The sequence below is a fragment of the Antedon bifida genome, chromosome 4 (genome assembly GCF_963402885.1).
Source record: "Antedon bifida chromosome 4, ecAntBifi1.1, whole genome shotgun sequence".
NCBI lineage: Eukaryota > Metazoa > Echinodermata > Crinoidea > Comatulida > Antedonidae > Antedon > Antedon bifida.
Genome location: NC_136229.1, coordinates 6,572,189 through 6,591,853, shown reverse-complemented (window position 1 = coordinate 6,591,853; position 19,665 = coordinate 6,572,189). Strand labels below are relative to the sequence as shown.

Genomic DNA, 19,665 nt, shown 5'->3' with positions numbered 1-19,665 from the left:
CCATAGATAAAGATCTATTCGATTATTTTAAGGGTTCACAGTATATACTGATACTGTATATCTGTAAAAATTTCGAGGAAGCGATATCGATTTTTAAAATAACGATAGAGGGCGATGTTTAAGTCACCGAGTCAGAGCCATATATATAAAGAGTTACGACATTGGATTATAGTCACGTGATATGCAGATCAATTTGTGTCAAACTTGTCTCCGTTAATGCATGTAAAGTATAGGAGCAAGAAAATACTTTAAACTTTTTCTTATATTTTAAAAAATGTAATTGCACATTTTACGGTGAAATATCGATGTGCACTGCGTACAGAAGTACTTGCAGCAAAGAATATTGCGCGCGCGTGCGCTAGTACATTATAAAGTTCGATTGATTGATTTTGGAACGAAACATCCCATAACTACGTCCTGTTAATAACAATTATGTAATATTTTCAATTCATAATGCATGCTTTGATGACTAAATAAAATAATAAAGTGTCGTGGATATATTTGTTAATATATTAAATAGGGTATGAACAATATTAAAATAATAAAGGCAAATTATTACAAATGAAATGATGAACGAGTCTCTGAAAGTTTGTGTCAAAAACACACAGAGAGCCATATACTGTATAAAAAGAGGGGTGAATTTGTGTGTTTTTTGTATTGGTTCATGCTTTGATGTATCCTGACTTGCATGTAGGCCCTAGCATTTATTCTTTTGTTATTATAGACACAATATATATATGTTACCAAATTAATACCATTAATAAAATTAATTACTAAAATAAAAACGGAATATAAGCGTTATTTCATAGACAAAAAAATTTAAAAATAATGCATGAACTACAGGAAAACACTATACAAAATAGACGCGCGCGCCCTCAGCGTGTGAATTCTTTGACACAAAAATGGCTTCTAATTTTCAATGTCGTAACTCTTTATATATATGGCTCTGCACCGAGTTGCACCGAGCTACGTAAACATCCAAAAAAACAAGGCACTTTTTTGGAGTATGCTCAGTGTTTTTAGAATTTGTGTCAATTTTGCGTTAATAGCATGGTGAATCAAGAAAGATAATTTTAAGGTAACTTCCTTTGTATTTTAATTGTACTGCTTCTATTGAATTGGAGATAAGATCGCATTTTTTCTGGCTGTAGTGTTGTTCGTGTGATGTGGTTTTGCTAGGCTAGCTAGGCTAGGCCTAGCTAGGCCTGCCCATTCTATTCATCGGTTTTCTTACTGGTGGTAGCATGCGCGCACATGAGGTATCCACCTTTCAGCGGGTCTAGGCCTATGTGTCGTCGCCTACTGCAGGTAGTACAGTGAATATGATAGAGATTTAGTCCTAACCAGGTATACGAAGGTCTAATTTTAATATTATCTCATCATCATACTTAATTAAGTGTTGGGCCTATGTCATGATAATTATTAATAATTTACTTTTAACTTTAATTGTTTATTACAGGTGACACTTTACAGTTATTATTATTAAAAATATTAATATAATAAATAGTGTATAGAATAAGGCCTAGAATATAAATGAATTTACAGTATTAATTAGCCCTAGTACTAGTAGTAGATTTAGCCTACTCTTATTATTATAATATATAGACTAATGCACATGTCAATTGTATGACCCACTATATGACCGTCGGGAAAGGTGAGTCATTTCCAAATAATTGTTGGGGTGCGTAAAAAAACCTAGGCCTAGATGGTACTTCACATCAACGAACAATGGTGTATCACTATCAATGTCCGTCACTTTACCACCCACCATATCATAAACAACATGGTCACAGTGCATCAAAATGGGTGCATCATGGTCACCTAAAGGGCCTACCTTATTTTACAGACGTGGCATTCTTCAAGCTCAAAAGTATAAGCCTAATATCTAATTATTGTGTAGCCCTACCTACTATTTTCGCTAATACTACCATTAACAATAGAGAGTAATGTATATTTTTCTATAAAATAAATTACGGTTTTGTTTTTATCGTGCTTCAGCTTGTAATGACAGTTCATTATCCTTTATAACCTCCTGTTAAACTATTTTGTGCTAAAAATTAAAAACTGTTTCCCAGCTCTCGTATTAGTAACTTGCGGCTATCAACACTTTCAACTAGCCTAGAGGTCCTGTTACTGTCACTAGACTAGACATTGGTCCGGTTGCCTATAATAACCCATCAACAACAAGGTAACAAATAGTGAAGGCCGGAGAGACTTAGTGATCATCAACTCTCAATTGCTAGTCTATAACTACAAATTTCTCTACATCCATGTATCACACAGCCTACACTTTCATTAAAATATTAATTCAATTCAATCTGTGGAGTTGTGGCTTGGTGGTTATGATGCTTGGCTGCCACTCCAAGGGTCCTGGGTTCAAATCCCGTCACATGTCAGGATTTTTTCTAAGGACCAAATTACAACTCCACTCCCAAAGACTTGTAATAAGACTTTGTTTATGTAGAGCATCTTTGTATTGTGAACCTCTGAGGGTCCCTAATGATCAGCAATTGCTGGATGGATCACCCTCATTAAATTTGGTGGTAAAAAAAAAAAAAAAAAAATGGAAAATATTATATATTATATACTTATATATTACGTATAAATCAATACATCAATCATAAATCAAGTATGAGTGTATTCATTATTTGTACAGTATATGTTTATATTTTGATTAATGGAATAAAAATGTCGATGATTGAAGTAATAATGCTCTCATCTCAGATGCTATTCCATCTGGAGAGCATCTTTGACTCATATAAGGTAATTGTCAATCAACTTTTAATCCTAACTAAATAAATTAATATTCTGAATTGTCTTCTGAAAGCCCTCTTTCATACAAAAATATATATCCTATATACCAAATATCCTAAACCCAAGCTGGAAAAGCTTGTTAAACTACATATCTATATGCTAGAGTATAAACGTAATAATTGTAATATCAAGAATTTCTTAATCACAGAAAATGGAAGAAAACAAAGAAACAGCACCAGATGGAGAGGCAGAATCTGCTTCCATTGCAGAGGTTGTCATCAGCGAATCAAAAAATGTTGTTGTACAGCGCTTGAGTATTGGCACCCCTATTTGGAATCTAACCGGAAGTTCAAGTGAAAGCTTAAGCGAGGTAGGGAATGAAGAAGCTGTTATCATCGATACATCTGGATGGCCTTGGGTTTGTGACCTTATGTCCTTATCTAAAACTGTTCAAAATCTTTCACTTTTTTTCATTTTAATGTTTAGTTTTTAGAAACATTTCAAATTTTTACAATATTCTTTTCTTTTTTCTAATTCATACTAAATAATGGACTAGATAACAGAGTTAAGAAAATTATTGTAAATTAATTTAATGGCCTACTCTAGTACAGGTCAGTTAGTACTTGTCAAGTCCAGTGGTTATATGATGTTGGTGTTAGAACAAGTATAAGGACTTAAAATTAAAAACATCTGGCTTGTGTGTACTGTAAAGAACCCAGTGCATCTTTCGGAAAAGTAGGGAGTTTCCCCGGTGTACTTGTCCTTTCCAGCCCCCTCTCATTGTCAACAGACAAATCATTGCTGATTGGAGACAGCACTCAACACAACATATTCTTCTATGTGTTGAATAACAAGATAAAAACATTTATTTTTATATTTGGTTTGTCTGCTTTGTTTTATGTTTGTTTTTGTTCTATTTATATTTGAATTGATATTTATTACATTATTATATTTATAATTGATTATTTTAAAATAAATTTTCTGTATCATGACATTTCAAGGTCACTTTTTTATTACTAATTGTTTAGTTCAATGTTTTTAAAAATGTGTTTTTTTTATTGCCATAATTAATTAGTGCGAAAAATAATTGATTTATGCAGTCGGATTTCAACACCAGATTCCCATGAAAAATAAGAATTTGATTTAATCATTTGTAATGTAAGACAAATTGATTTCATATTCTTACTCGTAATAAATGTACAGTAATTAATTTCTCAACAGTTACAGTAACTTGATGGAGTAAGAGCAGTTTTCTGTTTGGGCTCATGCCTATTACTTACTCTTGGCAAGATGAATTGTAAAACATACTTTTAAGAACTTTTGCCGAATATATATTATTATTATTATTATTATTATTAATATTATTATAACTTCTATTCTTTTTTCTTATTATATTAAATATTCTTTGTGTTTATAGCTCTTTTTAAACCTGTCTATTTGCAAATTCTTTGCTGTTGTTTATGTTTTTTTAATTAAAATAAAATACTGTAACTTTTTTTGTGATATTTTTAGGAAGGAGTTGCTAATATGAGTGCTCTCGGTAGCCAAACTCTTTTATCAGATGCTCAGCTAGAAGCTATCGGTAAAGCTATGTCATCTGATGAAATGGACCAAGTGTTGATTGTGCAAGCCCCCTACCAATCACAATCAATTACATCAGAAGGAGAAGAGTTCTGCCTGGGTGATGATCTCTACATTGATGGAAAACCAATGACTTTGGAAACGGATCCTTTCATAAACACATCAGCCACAGTTGAGGTAAGCTCTACAGATGAGTCTGCTAACCTGTCAAATGCTCTTAGTGGTGAGAGCAGGATGCCTCATTCGGCAAGCAGCCAGCTTGTACCAACCAGTGATGATGCTGATGTGTCGAACAATGAAAGCAAGGACCCTAAGCAGCTTGGAAGAAAACACATGGCAAGGCGCTCATCTCGTTTAGCAAGGAACCTTAGCCTAAAGTCAGAAGATTCCACCGAATCAGAGAAAGATGAAAGATCTTCTAAAGAAAAAAAAGATGTAAAGAAAGATGTTGTTAGTAAAAAGCATAAAGAAAAACATGATGCTGCTGAAATACAAAAGATGTTTAAGAGTCTTTACAATGAGAAAGCTGCAGGGGCAAAGAAAGAGGAATCCGATCCAGAAGAAGGAGTGAAGAAGCATAAGTTGAAGAAGGAAGAGCAGGATGAGATCAGACGACAAATTCTGCAACATGGTTTGCGAAAAGTCAGAGAATCGACCAAAACTAACTCTCCATTACCAAATCTAAAAGAAAAAGCCTTAGTAAAGCCTGATAAAACACAGAAGTCACATAAAAGAGAGTCTTCAGAGGAGGTTGTGCAGCAGTACATCGTCACTGTACGGAAAGATGCTAAAGGGCAGACCAAAAAGGTCAAAGTTGATGTCGAAAAATTTTATGCAGCTCAGTTATTAGATTCAAAAGTACAGGCATCTAAGAAATTAAAATCTGAGCACCTAATGGCTGTAGAGGAAGCTACTAAGAAACTTGGCAAAGAGAAGTCAATGGCAGATGATATAAAGAAAGAAAAACAAAGAGAACGCTTAGACCGTGTTAAACAATGGAAACAGAGTATTAACAATAATGAACAAAAGCTTGACTCTGCCAGCTCAAAAGACAAACAGCAATCTGAAGGAGAATTGAAAGAGAAGATGGAAATTGTGGAACAAAGAGAAAAAAGAGTTCGTAAAGAGAGAAAATTTTCCACTAATAGTGAAGGTTTGTTTCTTTCAATAACACTTTGATTAACATTTACATTTAAGATGATCATGGTTTTTCTTTTACAAAATAACAAATCTTCATTTGATCGCAAATTTTAGAATTTAGTGACCAATCGGACGATCTAATAGAGGATGAAGATGATAACATCAGCTGGACAAGCAGTGATGACCCGGACCGTCTCTGGTGTATCTGTCAGAAACCTCATGGCAACAGGTTTGTATTAAAGTTGATTGGGTTTCTCTATATTTTCTTTTCTGGTATCTGAAAGGTTACTTCTAGGGAACTACCCTTTATAGTCAGTGTATGCAGATTTAGTATGGTCTCTTCCAAGAAATTTCTGCAAGTATGTAAATTCAAATTATTATTATTAATAATAATATAATGATGTTATACTAAATGCCAGTGATTGATATGACTGAAGAGCTTTGTGGGAAAAATTGGAAAGACCTTTCTGGTTGGAGAAGATTGCAGTTTTGGCATTTAAAAAAAATCTTGTCAACTTACTCAAAAAAAAAGAATCGTTAACTGGTAAATTCAAGAGAGATGGTATCAGTAGTGTAGTTTTTTTCTTAAATTAAAAATGTTATTTATAAAAGCGCTTTGTCAAAATGTATGTAGATGTAGTACAGCATAATCGTTCCTTGTCTTGTTCTTTATCTTTCTGTAAGGAAAACTTTTTATGTTTAAAGATAGCACAACAATTACGCAGCTCTGACAAAAAATCTTGGTCGTGATAGAAAAGTGCAATTTAATATTTCAAAATATTTGTACAACTTTCATATCAAAGTAGTTTGGTGGAGTTTGAATTGTACTAACCAAACGTCGCGGTAAATAATGTACCACCCCATTGAAGACAATAAACCTCGTCTATCTTCTACTTTCGACAAACAGTATTTAAACGGCATTTAAAGTACAATTAATATACAGTACTTATTTCTTTTTAAAACCTGGACATTTATCATCTAATTCGATGATCTTTCTATTGATGATTTGTTTATGATGGTTGGTAAATCGCAAACGGAAATAGTAGGCTACTACAATAGTGAAAAGGTAATTAAAAAGTTAGGCTACTGTCAATCAAGATACCAAACCGTGGCAAGTGCCCTCATAACTATTCTGTGCTGGTAGAATGGTATTTATAAATGTTTATATATATATATTTTTTTCGTCGAGATTAATCGAAAACAATGAGTATTAAAAACGTACTCTGAAAATTATTATAGAAGGCCATCTGAACGTTGCCTCCTACCAATAGTAATTTGTTTTTATATAGCCTCATGCCTCTACTGAGTGGATTAACTTTTCTATTAGGTGGAGTTGTTGTCAATAATGCATGACTACGCATGGAATAGCTAATCATTAATTTTTTAAACTAATAAAATTAATAAATTCACGTCTTATGGGCCTACATCGCCATAAGGACATGCCACGTGGTAGTAGGTTTGCCTACTTACTGGTAGGCCTATGGACTAGTCTGTCTGTCGATAAATTATTAAATAAATAAAAATAAATAAATGTATAAGGAATGCATGCGTTTCTATTAGATTGTAAGCAAAAGATCAGGTAATGTTATAATTATAATATCGGTTTAAAAAAAAAAATTCTATCGTCTGGCCTAATTTGCATGTGGTTGACTATATATAGAGGGCGGGCTGTAAGTAAATAAATCCCCAGCACAGTTAGTTCGTACGAGCTGAGGACGTACCAGAACAATAACAATCTGTGCAAAGATTGCTGCTAGAAAATCAAACTTTCGGATTAATAATGGTAAGAATTTTGTCTTGGTTTAGCATTTAGTCTTGGTAGTCATACATTTCAACTTTTCACGTGATTCTATCATAGTAGGAACTCCAGTGCACTTATCTTACAGATAGGATATGCTTAACCACGCTCAGAGGGTCACACGGTCAACAATGAATGGGGGCTTATAATTGCCGATTTATTCTGTTTTTTATGCTTTATATGTATACAAATTGTTTAATAGACTACAGTAAATCATCTCAATTTAAATATTACAATATACGATAACAAATAGACCAGTTACTATGAATTACAATAAAATATAAAATACTTAAATCTTTCATAAAAATACCATTGTAGTGGTGTTGAAAAACGTGTGCGAGTTACGGGTTCATGTCCTATTGAAAGTTTACATGATATAGATTTCGTATTGAAAGGTAGTGGTTCAGATTTACGACTACTCTGAATTGGGCGTGTCAGTACTAAATGCCCTTATAAGAGAAATGCAATAAGCCTTTATTGTACGTCAATGAGATCGGCCTACATTATTATGATGCACATTTATTGGATTTGTTATATATTTTGGAGAATAGATTGGAGAAGGGGTGGCTATTATCATACAGTAGTAGGTGGGTGGGGTGGAGGCATATAAAACAGTCATTTCATGCACACAGAATTGTTTTTGGATGCTGCTGTCTAATTAGACTGAAGATATTAAAGGTGGTGTCATCGCCTACCATCGCCACAATTACATTAATGTTATCCTCTGAATTGTGAATGAATGATGTGAATCCAAATATGCATGAATTACGGTGGCATACGGTGGTATTTGCTGTTTTTACTTACAGTATTTATTTTTATTTTTTAGGTTTATGATAAGCTGTGATACATGTAGCGATTGGTTTCATGGGACCTGTGTAGGTGTTACAAAAAAGGAAAGTGAAGCGCTTGAGACCTGGTTCTGTCCTCCTTGTACAGGTAACAATATTAGAACAAGCAATCACTGCTCACATTAGGCATTGAACCTACCTATTTTAAAACCTTATCTTTAAAATGCTGAGGTGGTAAACTCTGTCTACACTATCAAACTAGTTTGACAAAAAATGTACCGTGCCCAAGTATTGTAGTGATATGCTTAAATATGGTAGTGATATGCTTAAATATGGTAGTGATATGCTTAAATATGGTAGTGATATGCTTAAATATGGTAGTGATATGACATCATCATGTCCATATATGGGCACATCATATTTTTTTGTCACATAAAGTTTGATAGTGTAGACATAGCTTAAGAGAAAGCTGAGGTTTGCCTGTGCCATTCTTTGAGTAGAGGAGTAGTTCAGTGGATTTATTGTGTACCAAATTAGTTGCACACCTAAACCCATTCAACACAACAGAATTGTTTTTTATGGGTTGTAGACAATGGATAACAGTTGAGATACTTTCTCATCGCTCTGATAAAAATAAACCGTTTCTTAATGTCCAGGAAAAAATTTACTATAGGTATTTGCCAAAGAATAAGTGTATACTTGTGTGCTGAACAGGTTAGGCTGCCATGGACCACACCTACCACATTCTTACTACTGTTTTTCTAGTCTAACTGTAATATGTGTTAAGATATCATGATTTCTTTTTATTCAGAAAACGAGAAGAACGGTGTTAGTAAGAGTCAAAGTGAAAAGGAGGAAAAGGTCGCAAACAGTAGAGTCGTTGCACGTGAGAAAATGGCCGAGTTTATAAAGGTTAGTTACTTACAGGTGCAGTTCATTGCGAAAATGACTACAATCGGATAATTTCAAATCATTTGGAATTTTCATTTCAACAGTGTGTCAAATAAATGTATGTTGTTTTTAATTATGAAAGAAAACTGAAGTTTGAATGTATTTATTTTTATTTTTGTACTAAGGTAATATAGATAAATACACCCTTTGGCTAGTTCGGCATATTTACCATACTTTCCCTGCTGATCTGTAGTAATGGTAAGGGCAAAAAAAGGGATGGGGGCTCGTATTGAAGATGAGGGCTGCAGAACACTGTGTGTAAAAACCGTTTTCTGGAGTAATAAAGACAAAATATTTAGAATTCTATACTATATTTCCTTTTTTTGAAAAACATGGACATGTACTGAAAACCTTACATTACTAGCATATACAGTATACGCTACTTTTAAACAAATTGTATGGAATTTTTTTTTCCTCTTTAGTGAATGTGTCCCACATTTATTCTTTTCATATACATAAAATACATAAAGTAGAGTTTTTAGTACACAGTTTTTACCACTACTAGTGACCTGACCTGAACATTGCCTTTAACTGTTCCGATCTCTCCCGATAAAATGTAAGGTCATTTTGGTTTTACAGGGAATGAGAAAGAGAAAGGACAGCAAGTCGGAAGCTCCGACAAGCCCAACTAAGAAGACTTACACTACAGTCAAAGTAAAACCTACTGACAAAAAGTGTTGCCAAAGTTTTCTGTTAATTAACATTAATCACCAAAATAATCCAATTTAATGCACATTTTTCCTTTTAATATCAAATGCATAATTGTCTTTAAAAAATGTCACAATTCAACTGAATTTGGAATCAATTACTTTGTTACCTTCTCTTAAAATGTATCGTGAAAATTAAACCTATCCCGGTTTTATTGGGTTGCAAATGGTACTTGTTTGGTTGTTGCATAAAACACCAACATTGAAAAATTATGATTCATTTGTTGACTATCTTACTACCATAAGAGTATTTTGGCAGCATGTGATGAATGATTGTTTGTATACTAGCATGGGTTGTTGTTAAATGCGTATTATGGCATGTAACACTTTGTACCATATGGTAAACTATTTTGTATTGTAGCTGTGTATTCCATTCAATAATAGTTTCTTACACAATTATCATTTTGAAATGTTCCAACTCTATCTTGACCCACCTACACTACTTCCACCCTCATATGTCCTACTTCCACCTAACTCTGTCCTACTTTAACCTAACTCTGTCCTACTCCTCCCTACTCTGCCCTACATCCACCTTACTCTGTCCTACTTCCACCTTGATCTGTCCCACTTCCACCCTTCTCTGTCCTACTTCCACTTTACTCTGTCCTACGTCCATCTTAATCTGTTCTACTTCCACCTTACTCTATCCTACTTCCTCCTTAATCTGTCCTACGTCCATCTTAATCTGTCCTACTTCCACTTTACTCTGTCATACTTCCTCCCTAATTTGCCCTACTTCCTCCACAATCTGTCCTACGTCCACTTTACTCAGATATCCTTCCACCCTTTGTCCTACTTTCACCCTAATCTGTCCTACTTTCCAACCTACTCTGCCCTATTTCCACCTTTCTCTGTCCTACTTCCACCCTCCTAGCTGTCCTACTTCCTCCCTAGTCTGTCCTATTTCCACCCTGCTCTGTCCTACTTCCACCCTGCTCTGTCCTACTTCCACCCTGCTCTGTCCTACTTCCACCCTGCTCTATCCTACTTCCACCCTATTCTGTCCTACTTCCAACCTACTCTGTCCTATTTCAACCACTGACCTACCAGCTGCACCCTCATCTTGATTGAACCAGCTTTAAACCTACATCCTGTACTTGTCCCAACAAATACTGATATTTGCATTCCATAATTCATCACATTGTATGATTATTTACTTTTTATTAAACACCTATATTATTAATGCATTTAGTTATTTTAGTTTTCCATAATCTGTATCATTTGTATATTATTGGAGTGGATTTTGTCTTTCTGTCATACTTCCCTTATACTTACACTTTTTAAAAGTATGTAATGTGGCAGGTGTTTATGCAAATAAGTTTAATTCAAATTATAAATGTATGTATATCTCACAAAGTAGTGTTTGTATCCCGTATGCAAATTACTAACTACACATATAATCATTTCTTATGGAATCTATTGCTTAAATCTGGCAGGTGCTCGAATATAGTATGTAGATATTGTATGCAAATTAATAACAGTCAAATGTAGCATGCAAATTGGTATTGCTCATCTGTATGCATAGTTTTCACTGTTGTAAATATTGGAATAAATAGTAATGTAGATATTATTTGTGTTCATATATTTTATGTGGATACTTCTCCACTAGTGTAGTTTAATATTCAGTTAAATTAATAATTTAATTGCATAAACCACATCAATTTTTAATAATTCTTAATCTTTTTAATTTTCATATTGTTAGCTACCACCACCACCCAAACAAGCCTGCGTAAACTCAACATGTGACAGAACGGCAAAACCTGGTACAGTTTACTGCAGTAACGAATGCATCGTTGAACACGCAAAAGAATCTATGCGTCTAATACGCCATGAACGTAATCGTGCAGGGTTAAAGGTCAAATCAGAATCTCCAGGTTCTTCAAAATCGTCAGTGAGTTTAATTTCTAAAAATGGTTATAATATAATTATTAGATGTAGTTTTAATGGTAAATTAAAAGCTTCAGAAATGATTATTGAAAGCATAATGTCTATTTATAAGCTCACTTAGTGGAGCACTGTGGCGCAGTGGTTAGAGCATTGGACTTGCAATCAAGAGGTTGTCGGTTCAAGTCACTGCAGTGTTGAGTCCTTGAGCAAAATTCTTTATCCACATTGTTCCTCCCCACCCAGGTGATAGAAATGGGTACCGGTATGTAAAAAGTACTGGGAAGGTAAATCAGACTCGTTTGTGCGGGAGGAGTGGCGTACCCCCACAAACATACACACTTAGTGGAGTCTGGCCCAAACGCTAAAGAAATGGAGATGGGCACCACGGCCGTTAGCATTAGCTTAGGTTTCGACTTTACCTTTTTTTACCTATAAGCTCACTAACTAACATGGGCAATTTAAGTACAGTATTGTGTTGAATTGATTATGTATTTCTCAAATTGTATACTAGGTTTTTTAGTTAAAAACCATTTCTGTTTTTAATGATGATATATGTATACTGATTTGTGCTTGTGGAATTGGTGTATTTTACATACCAGATTGATGGTTAGATATAAGTTGAATGAATTTTGGCTAAGTAATGGTTTCACCCAAATGTAGGGAGATAGTAAATTAGTAAATATATAATTGAGTCTAAGCTAATTAGGTTTATTTGTCTACACTATCACTTTATGTGACAAATAAATGAGATGTGGCCATATATGGACATGATGATGTCATATCACTACCATATTTGAGCATATCACTACCATATTTGAGCATATCACTACCATGGGCACATCACACTTTTTTTTCAAACTAGTTTGATAGTGTAGACAGAGCTTTATTTGAAAATACAACTATTTTTCATAATGTGTCAATTGTTTTGTGTACATTTCAGCATGACTCGGAAGATTCTAGCTCTAAGGAACGCATTCCGGTTATTGAAAAGCACACTGGTAGGATAAGGAAGGGTGAGACTGCACCAAATAACAACAACCTGATGGAATGGCTCACCAAACATCCCACATATGAGGTGATCAAACCAAAGGTCAGAAGTCATTCATCAGGCTCATTTTACAAGAAGACTCTTGAAGGTAGGGAGTGATTACAACATTACTTATGTCAAACGCATTATTAATAATAATAATAACAATAGTCTAGTCTTATATAGCTCCTAATACAATGTTTCTAAGCACTTTACACACAAAAATGATCATAAAATATCCTAAGATAACCAAAGAAAGGCAGAAGAACCATTTATACCACTCCATTCTCCAGCACTTAGAAGCTCCCATATGAGAGCTCACCGGAACAGTATTCACAGGAGCTCGAGTGAAAAAGGCATCTGTCAATCCTATCCTACTATTTACTGCAATCGTCTCGGGTCTAACCCAATCATCTTTTTCCTGGTTGACTATTTAAATTGTAATTAGTTCCCCTATGCACATAACCAGAAAATGCTGTTTGACTGGAATAGTTTTAAGCTCAATTACAAGGTGATACTACAAGAATTTCATTGGTAGTAATCGGATATTTAATAAGTGTTTAGTTTTGTAAATTAAACATTTGCATGTGCGATTTCGACTAAATTGACTTCAGAGAATGCCATCTTCCCAAATCTCATAACCATAGTACTTTTCTTTCTACAGAAATGACTAAAGAGCCAGCTAAGATAGTCCCTAAAGAGGCACCAAAACCAACACCGAAACCAACCCCAAAAGATCAGAAGCAGCCGGTCAAGAAGGGACCACCAAAACCGAGTGAAGACGAACTAAGATTAAGTGTCCGCAAAGCTTTACTCGATGCCTTTCTTACAAGGTAGTTTTCTCTCTTCTAATTCTGTAATTCAATTTGTTCTTTCTTTCATTTCTCTAAATTTGTTCTAATATTTTCTCTCTTTTAATTGTTCTAATTTTCTCTCTTCTAATTCTGTAATTCAATTTGTGCTTTATTTTAAAGAGCACTTGCCTCCCTTCCAAATTTAACTTAATGATTTTTCCATTTTTCAGGTTGGCTGAAGCTAAAGATCTTCCATATGATAAATCATATGTGAAGAAAACGTGTGTAAAGATTGAGGAAAACTTATTCAAAGTACATAGAGATGTAAGCACAAAGTATAAAACCAAATACCGCACATTGGTGTTCAACATCAAAGACTCCAAAAACCAGGTATGTTCTAACCCTTATTTGAACTGAAAAAATACTGCTTTTTTCTTTTATAGTTCAATAGTTGATTCGTACATGTGTTGTTATAAAGTTTGTGGTACACCACATATATTTAGTTTTGAAAAGAACTGTTGTCGACGTTTCAATTAATATACTTTGATCATTCTCAAGAGTGAGAATTTAGAAAGTCCAGCAAACTGGAAATATAATTGAAATTATATTGTTTGAAGGTTTGCATGGCGAAATCAAATGTTGATGTAAGGTTTGCGGTACACCACGTATATTAGTTCTGAAAAGAACTGTTGAGTTTCTCTCTTGGTGTACCGCAAATTTTGTTGTGAGGGATTGGTGTGGAAGCTAAAACAATAGCAAGGTTCACAGTGGGAGGGATTGAAACTAGCAATAGAAGAGCATTGCATCTCATGAACAATGGTGAATGGAAACTAGCTATAGAATAGCATTGTTTCTGGGAGGTGTGAACAGCCAAGTGAGACAAACTACATAGCCTAGTTGTAGTGTGTTCTAGTAGTTTATTTAAAACTTGTCTTTTTTTCTCTAGGGACTGTTTCGCAGGATTCTCAACAAAGACTTGTCCGCTAAGAAACTAGTGACAATGACTTCAGAAGAGTTAGCCTCAAAAGAATTGTTGGAATGGAGGGAACGAGAAAGTAAACATGTAAGCAATGTATTGTGGGTAATTTCTGGATTATGGATGAATAAATTTGACCTTTCACCTTTTCCAAATGAATTGTTCTTCTTTTTCTCAGACATTGGATATGATAAAGCAAGAAGAAGAATCAAGAAAGTCTGCTCCACAGTTGACCAAGAAAACTCACAAAGGAGAGGTTGAGATAGAGGATGATAATTACACTGCACTTGAGGTGTGTTTAATGACTTTAGAGGTCAATTTTAAGGTTACCAAGTTATGATTAACGTAATATAATCAATTTTTTTTATCACATTTTTTTCTAATAAATTCTGTATATAGCCGTACATTTACTCATGTCATTAAATAGAAATCCTAATATTAGACTTTATGTGGCAAATGTGATGTGCCCATATATGGACATGGTGATATCACTACCATATTTTGGCACATCACACTTTTTTTGATAGTGTAGACAGAGCTTTACTTTAACCTTTACCTAATAGTCACTTATAGTTCCCTCTGTATAACAATACTCAGTAAGCATGTATTGTTATACTGACAAAAAATATGTAACATGGTATATTTTTTTTAAGTCGACAATCGAAAAATCATCACCAAAAACCAAAAAAGAAACCATCGTTAAAGAAGCAGAGACGTTTGACCCCTTATCTACCTTGCTCGATGACACAACATCGCAGCACAGGGCACATCTGTTTGATTCTAACTGTAAGATATGTACCGGTAAAATGGCGCCCCCTAAGGAAGAAGTGTCCCCTGTGAAAAAGACTAAAGTTGTACATCGAAAGAGCTCCGAGGACAGGCAGCATGCGGCGCAGAGCGATAGTTCATACGATGAAGAAATTCTGGAGAAACTGGCTGAAAGAACGAACAAGTCAAAAGAGAAAGAAAAAGTAAAAGAAGAGATGATGGAAGACGAGGAATATGATCCGACGGAAACAAGGTATATGTAATAAATGGCTCTGAAACCACACTTTACACCCATGGTTGAGAAGTTGTCCATTTTGTGTTTGGTTTCCATTCTTAAGTCCCCATTTTTTCCTCTGTCCACCGTAACTACCCCTGTGAGATGTAAACTTATTTCACTATGCTATTCATTATTTCACTTTAATTAATCAAACTATACCTGCAGTGAGTCTATTGAATCAATGCCAGTTGCTCTACTAACAAATTTCTTTGATTCCATTAGTTTAATCAAAAGCCATAATAATTTGTCTACACTGTCAAACTTTGTGTGTCGAAAAAATGTGATGTGCCCATATATGGACACTATGATGCCATATCAGTACCATATTTGGGCACATCACACTTTTTTTCTCAAACTAGTTTGATAGTGTAGACAGCTTTAAATGAGGACCAACCTAAAAGTAAACTAAGAAGTACAAGTGAGATATGAAGTTATCAGTAACGATATATAATAAAAATGAAATGTTTAAAATTTAAGTAAAAGATATTTCTTTAATTCTTTCTTAAATTGAAACAAATGTTTGATATCTTTTATATTTAATAGGAAGCTTGTTCCATTGTTGTATAATAATGTGAAGAATAATCTGTATTAATAATAACTGTATTCAAATCTTATAGTAGTTTTTCACCTTCAACCAGTAAAGTCCCTGACCCAGTTAGTGCAGCACCAGCACCTGTACCAAAACCAACGCATGTTTGGAAGGGGAGTGTCTTTATGCCAGATGTTGCCAAGTTTAACTCTGCTGCCTTCCAGGTTTCAGGAAACTCCAAACATTTATCAGGCGTAAGATGTTGGTTTATTATATTTTAGATGGCTTTAGCATGAGTGGCTGAGCGGTTGAGACAATGGAACCGTAATTACATAGCCATAACATCAGCAAGGGTCCGAGGCTCACTCACTCCATAGTTCTGGTGGTAGAACGAGTCTTCTTGCACAAGGACTATAAACAGTACGTCCAGTGCACATATCTAGCTCATGTGCACTTTAAAGAACCTACTACATCTTTTGAGATGAGTAGGGGGTTACCCCGGTGTAGTACACACACAGCCACTGATCATAACTGGGCCCTCTGGGAGACCAATTTTTGACTGAAGAGGTCGCCCAGTATAAATAAATAATAACAAACAATAATACATTTAATCGGAGATCTTATTGCTATGATTGAAATTTGGAAACCATTTTTTTTTTACAGAGTCTCGGAAATCAAATTCACATTTGTGGCCGGATACCAAAAGAAGCAGTTTGGGATTATTTCAAGAAACTGAGTATGGCCAGCACGACAGAACTTGTCGTCATACGATTACACGTCGCTGATGACAATGACAAATCTGGGTACATAGCCTTATACCAGTACTTTCAGACTCGTAACCGTATTGGCGTGGTTGGTAGTGCAAAATCACCTATTAAGGATATGTATATTTTACCGTTGCCATCGACAGAGGAGTTGCACTCATCGATTGGGAAACTATCTTCACCCGGTGAGTATGAAAAGATTAAGCTGATGGCTTAATAATATACAAATAATTTTTTTTTTTTCGAAAAAGGGTACTATTGAAAGCTCATTCAATAGTGCTTACTATTTCACGCCATGTGGCCCACAATCGTCCAATCAAATGACAGGTATTTATTTATACAAATAATGAATGTTTATGAGTGTGATGGTACAAATAATAGCATAATGATGATGAAATTTTATTTAGAATTTCACCGAATTCCACTTGTATAATTGTTTACATTAATTATCAAAATCATTATTGATCTGAAAGCTAATTTTTGTGCTTTTTTGTTGGGTCTAATTTGGTACATTAATCGAGTGTAATACTAGATAAGTTAAGCTCAACTAAACCAATAGCCTAAAGATTCGAACAAAACAATAGAATTTTATTTCATTTTTTATTACCAATAAGAGACATACAAAAAATGTTTTGCTACCATATATAATAATGTTTCATTGTTAAGGCTAACTTATGTCAACTGTGCGCTCCAAGAAACTGATCGTAATTGCCCTCAACTGACCCCAACTCACACAATACAATAAATCTAGCATACTTTTACAAAACCTATTTTGATGCAGATTGCTTTATAAGTATGTTTCTATAGAATTTAAAAAATTCTAAAAACTTTCAATTCTAACATCAGTAAATGGGGTTTTTTTTTTTGTAGGTTTGGAAAAAGTAAGGCCACATCTTCTTCTAGGGCTTGTAGTACGTTACAGAGAATCACCACAATGGGGCCCAAGTTCTTCATCTTCTGGCAAAGTCCGTCCTAGTCGTCAAACAATGTCGTCATCTCAGCGCCGTTCAATTGACGGATACCAAGGTAGCGTGTCGAGGAAAGAGCGCAGATCTGTTAAGGAAGGACCAGAAGAGAAAAAAGCCAAACGGTCGATGTCGTTACCAGATTCAGATTATTTCATACAGGGCAAGCAAATGGAAGATCCCATCGTTGCAGAGTATACCTGCGCAGATCGGTCCAAACTTCTTGAGGATGTCATGGAAGCTTATTCACCGTCGCAAGAGGAACGAGAGGCACCGTACGATCCTTCAGACGTACTTGATGACATTCCTCAACCGGTTTCTAAAACAGTTCCTGAAGCATCGACAAGTGGAAAGGTCGATGCAGGTAAACTGACCTCGCTCCTTCAGAACGTTTCGCAAACCATACCGCAAATTGGCGCTGTAGATGACGTGCCATCGGAAGTGAAATCAAATTTGTTAAAGACATTTGACTCTGATTCCACAATGACTGAACAACAGCAGCTTTTAATAATGTTAACTAAACAGGTTGAGGATGCAAAGAAAGCTCTTCTGGATAAGCAGATCGAGTCTTTACAATCAAAGATAAATAATACGGTGTCTGAAGCTACCGAAGACGAAGCGTATGACCCTACGGCAGTTACTCCTTCACATATGACTCCATCTTCTAGTGATGCCAAGACGGTAATGCAGGCATCCCCAGATTCCACTGTAACTCAACCCAAGTACAGTTACACGCCAGAGTATCAAGTTGGTAAAGGACCATACAAAGATCGTAATCTAGAATATGTTGAAAACACGCACAAGTACACGCCATCTCCGGTGTCTTCCCCAAGACTGCCAGCCCAGAGGTCATCTCCAGCCCAATCGAACCAAGATCCAAGAGATGCCAATAGATATTCACAGGGTAACTACGCAGAAAATGCTCCCTATCAACCTTCTCACCAAAGATACCCGGACCACCATCCTTCTTCGCATCGACGTCAGTTCAGAGAGGAACCATATGCGAGAGATCGTGATTACAGACGAGATCAGTGGCAAGATTCATATAGAGGACAGGGTTATAGGGGTCAGCGAGGTCGTCCGCATTACAAATGAGCAATCGTACCTTCGTATAGAACCATTCAGTAATTTTTAATTTTTAACTTTTTTTAAATCATGATCATGCCTACATTTGCTATTACAATAGAACCTTTTGGTCACCTTTATTTGGGTACACCCCCTATGAAGAGGACACTTTCCCATGAAACGGACAATGGGAAATATAGGTTTTAAGACAATGACCAACTCTAATTCAGAGGACACCATGATATGGACTAGGGACACTACAGCCATCATGGAACACCCTTAATAAAATGGGGGAGGGAGAAACACTCTATTAAAATGGGGGAGGGAGAAACACTCTATTAAAATGGGGGAGGAGAAACACTCTATTAAAATGAGGGAGGGAGAAACACTCTATTAAAATGGGTGGGGGGGGGGGGAGAAACACTCTTTTAAAATGGAAATGGGGGGGGGGGGAGAAACACTCTATTAAAATGGAGGAGGGAGAAACACTCTATTAAAATGGGGGAGGGAGAAACACTCTATTAAAATGGAGGAGGAGGAAACACTATTAAAATGGGGGAGGGAGAAACAATGTTCTACTGTAATTGGTGTAAGTGTCTGTGTATATTAGTACCACAAATGATCAGAGAAGTACTGTAGGCAATAACAGTGTTATGGACATTGTTTTTCTATATAGCACTGCAACACAAATCTAGTCATTTATGGTAAATCAATAGTGTGCTGAGATACTTTTAAACCGAATGTGACTTATTTCATTATTGTAATGGTTCTATTTTCTGTTTATTTATATATGAAGTATATATATAAAATTTGAAATTAAAGTATATATATGTATATGTATATATTCTGTACTTACAGACTGAAGATAGATGTATGGAAATAACTTGCCTTTCG

The 19,665-nt window shown here is 35.2% G+C and overlaps 1 protein-coding gene across 3 annotated transcripts; it reads left to right on the top strand.

Annotated features, from left to right (window-relative positions):
* Nucleotides 1–984: 984 nt before the first annotated feature.
* Nucleotides 985–19,140, top strand: LOC144841280 (uncharacterized). Of its 3 annotated transcripts, none has more exons than XM_078697545.1 (17): nucleotides 985–1,078; nucleotides 2,963–3,124; nucleotides 4,267–5,488; nucleotides 5,590–5,704; nucleotides 8,100–8,209; nucleotides 8,873–8,973; nucleotides 9,592–9,666; nucleotides 11,422–11,610; nucleotides 12,547–12,742; nucleotides 13,298–13,466; nucleotides 13,658–13,817; nucleotides 14,374–14,490; nucleotides 14,582–14,695; nucleotides 15,057–15,424; nucleotides 16,069–16,231; nucleotides 16,641–16,926; nucleotides 17,612–19,140. In XM_078697545.1, exons 2-17 carry the CDS (start codon nucleotides 2,966–2,968, stop codon nucleotides 18,799–18,801), a joined length of 4,734 nt encoding a protein of 1,577 aa, XP_078553671.1. In that variant the 5' UTR covers nucleotides 985–1,078; nucleotides 2,963–2,965; the 3' UTR covers nucleotides 18,802–19,140. The 3 variants fall into 3 exon arrangements, with proteins under 3 accessions (XP_078553671.1, XP_078553669.1, XP_078553672.1); XM_078697543.1 differs by having other exon boundaries at nucleotides 16,066–16,231; XM_078697546.1 differs by lacking the exon at nucleotides 9,592–9,666 and having other exon boundaries at nucleotides 16,066–16,231.
* The last annotated feature ends 525 nt before the right edge of the window (nucleotides 19,141–19,665 follow it).

Bases quoted from the DNA above. Each gene is read 5' to 3' on its own strand.
- LOC144841280 (XM_078697543.1), top strand. From the start codon at position 2,966: ATGGAAGAAAACAAAGAAACAGCACCAGATGGAGAGGCAGAATCTGCT. The intron at 5,489-5,589 runs GTTTGTTTCTTT...CGCAAATTTTAG, and splicing joins ATTTTCCACTAATAGTGAAG to AATTTAGTGACCAATCGGAC. The intron at 13,467-13,657 runs GTAGTTTTCTCT...TCCATTTTTCAG, and splicing joins CTCGATGCCTTTCTTACAAG to GTTGGCTGAAGCTAAAGATC.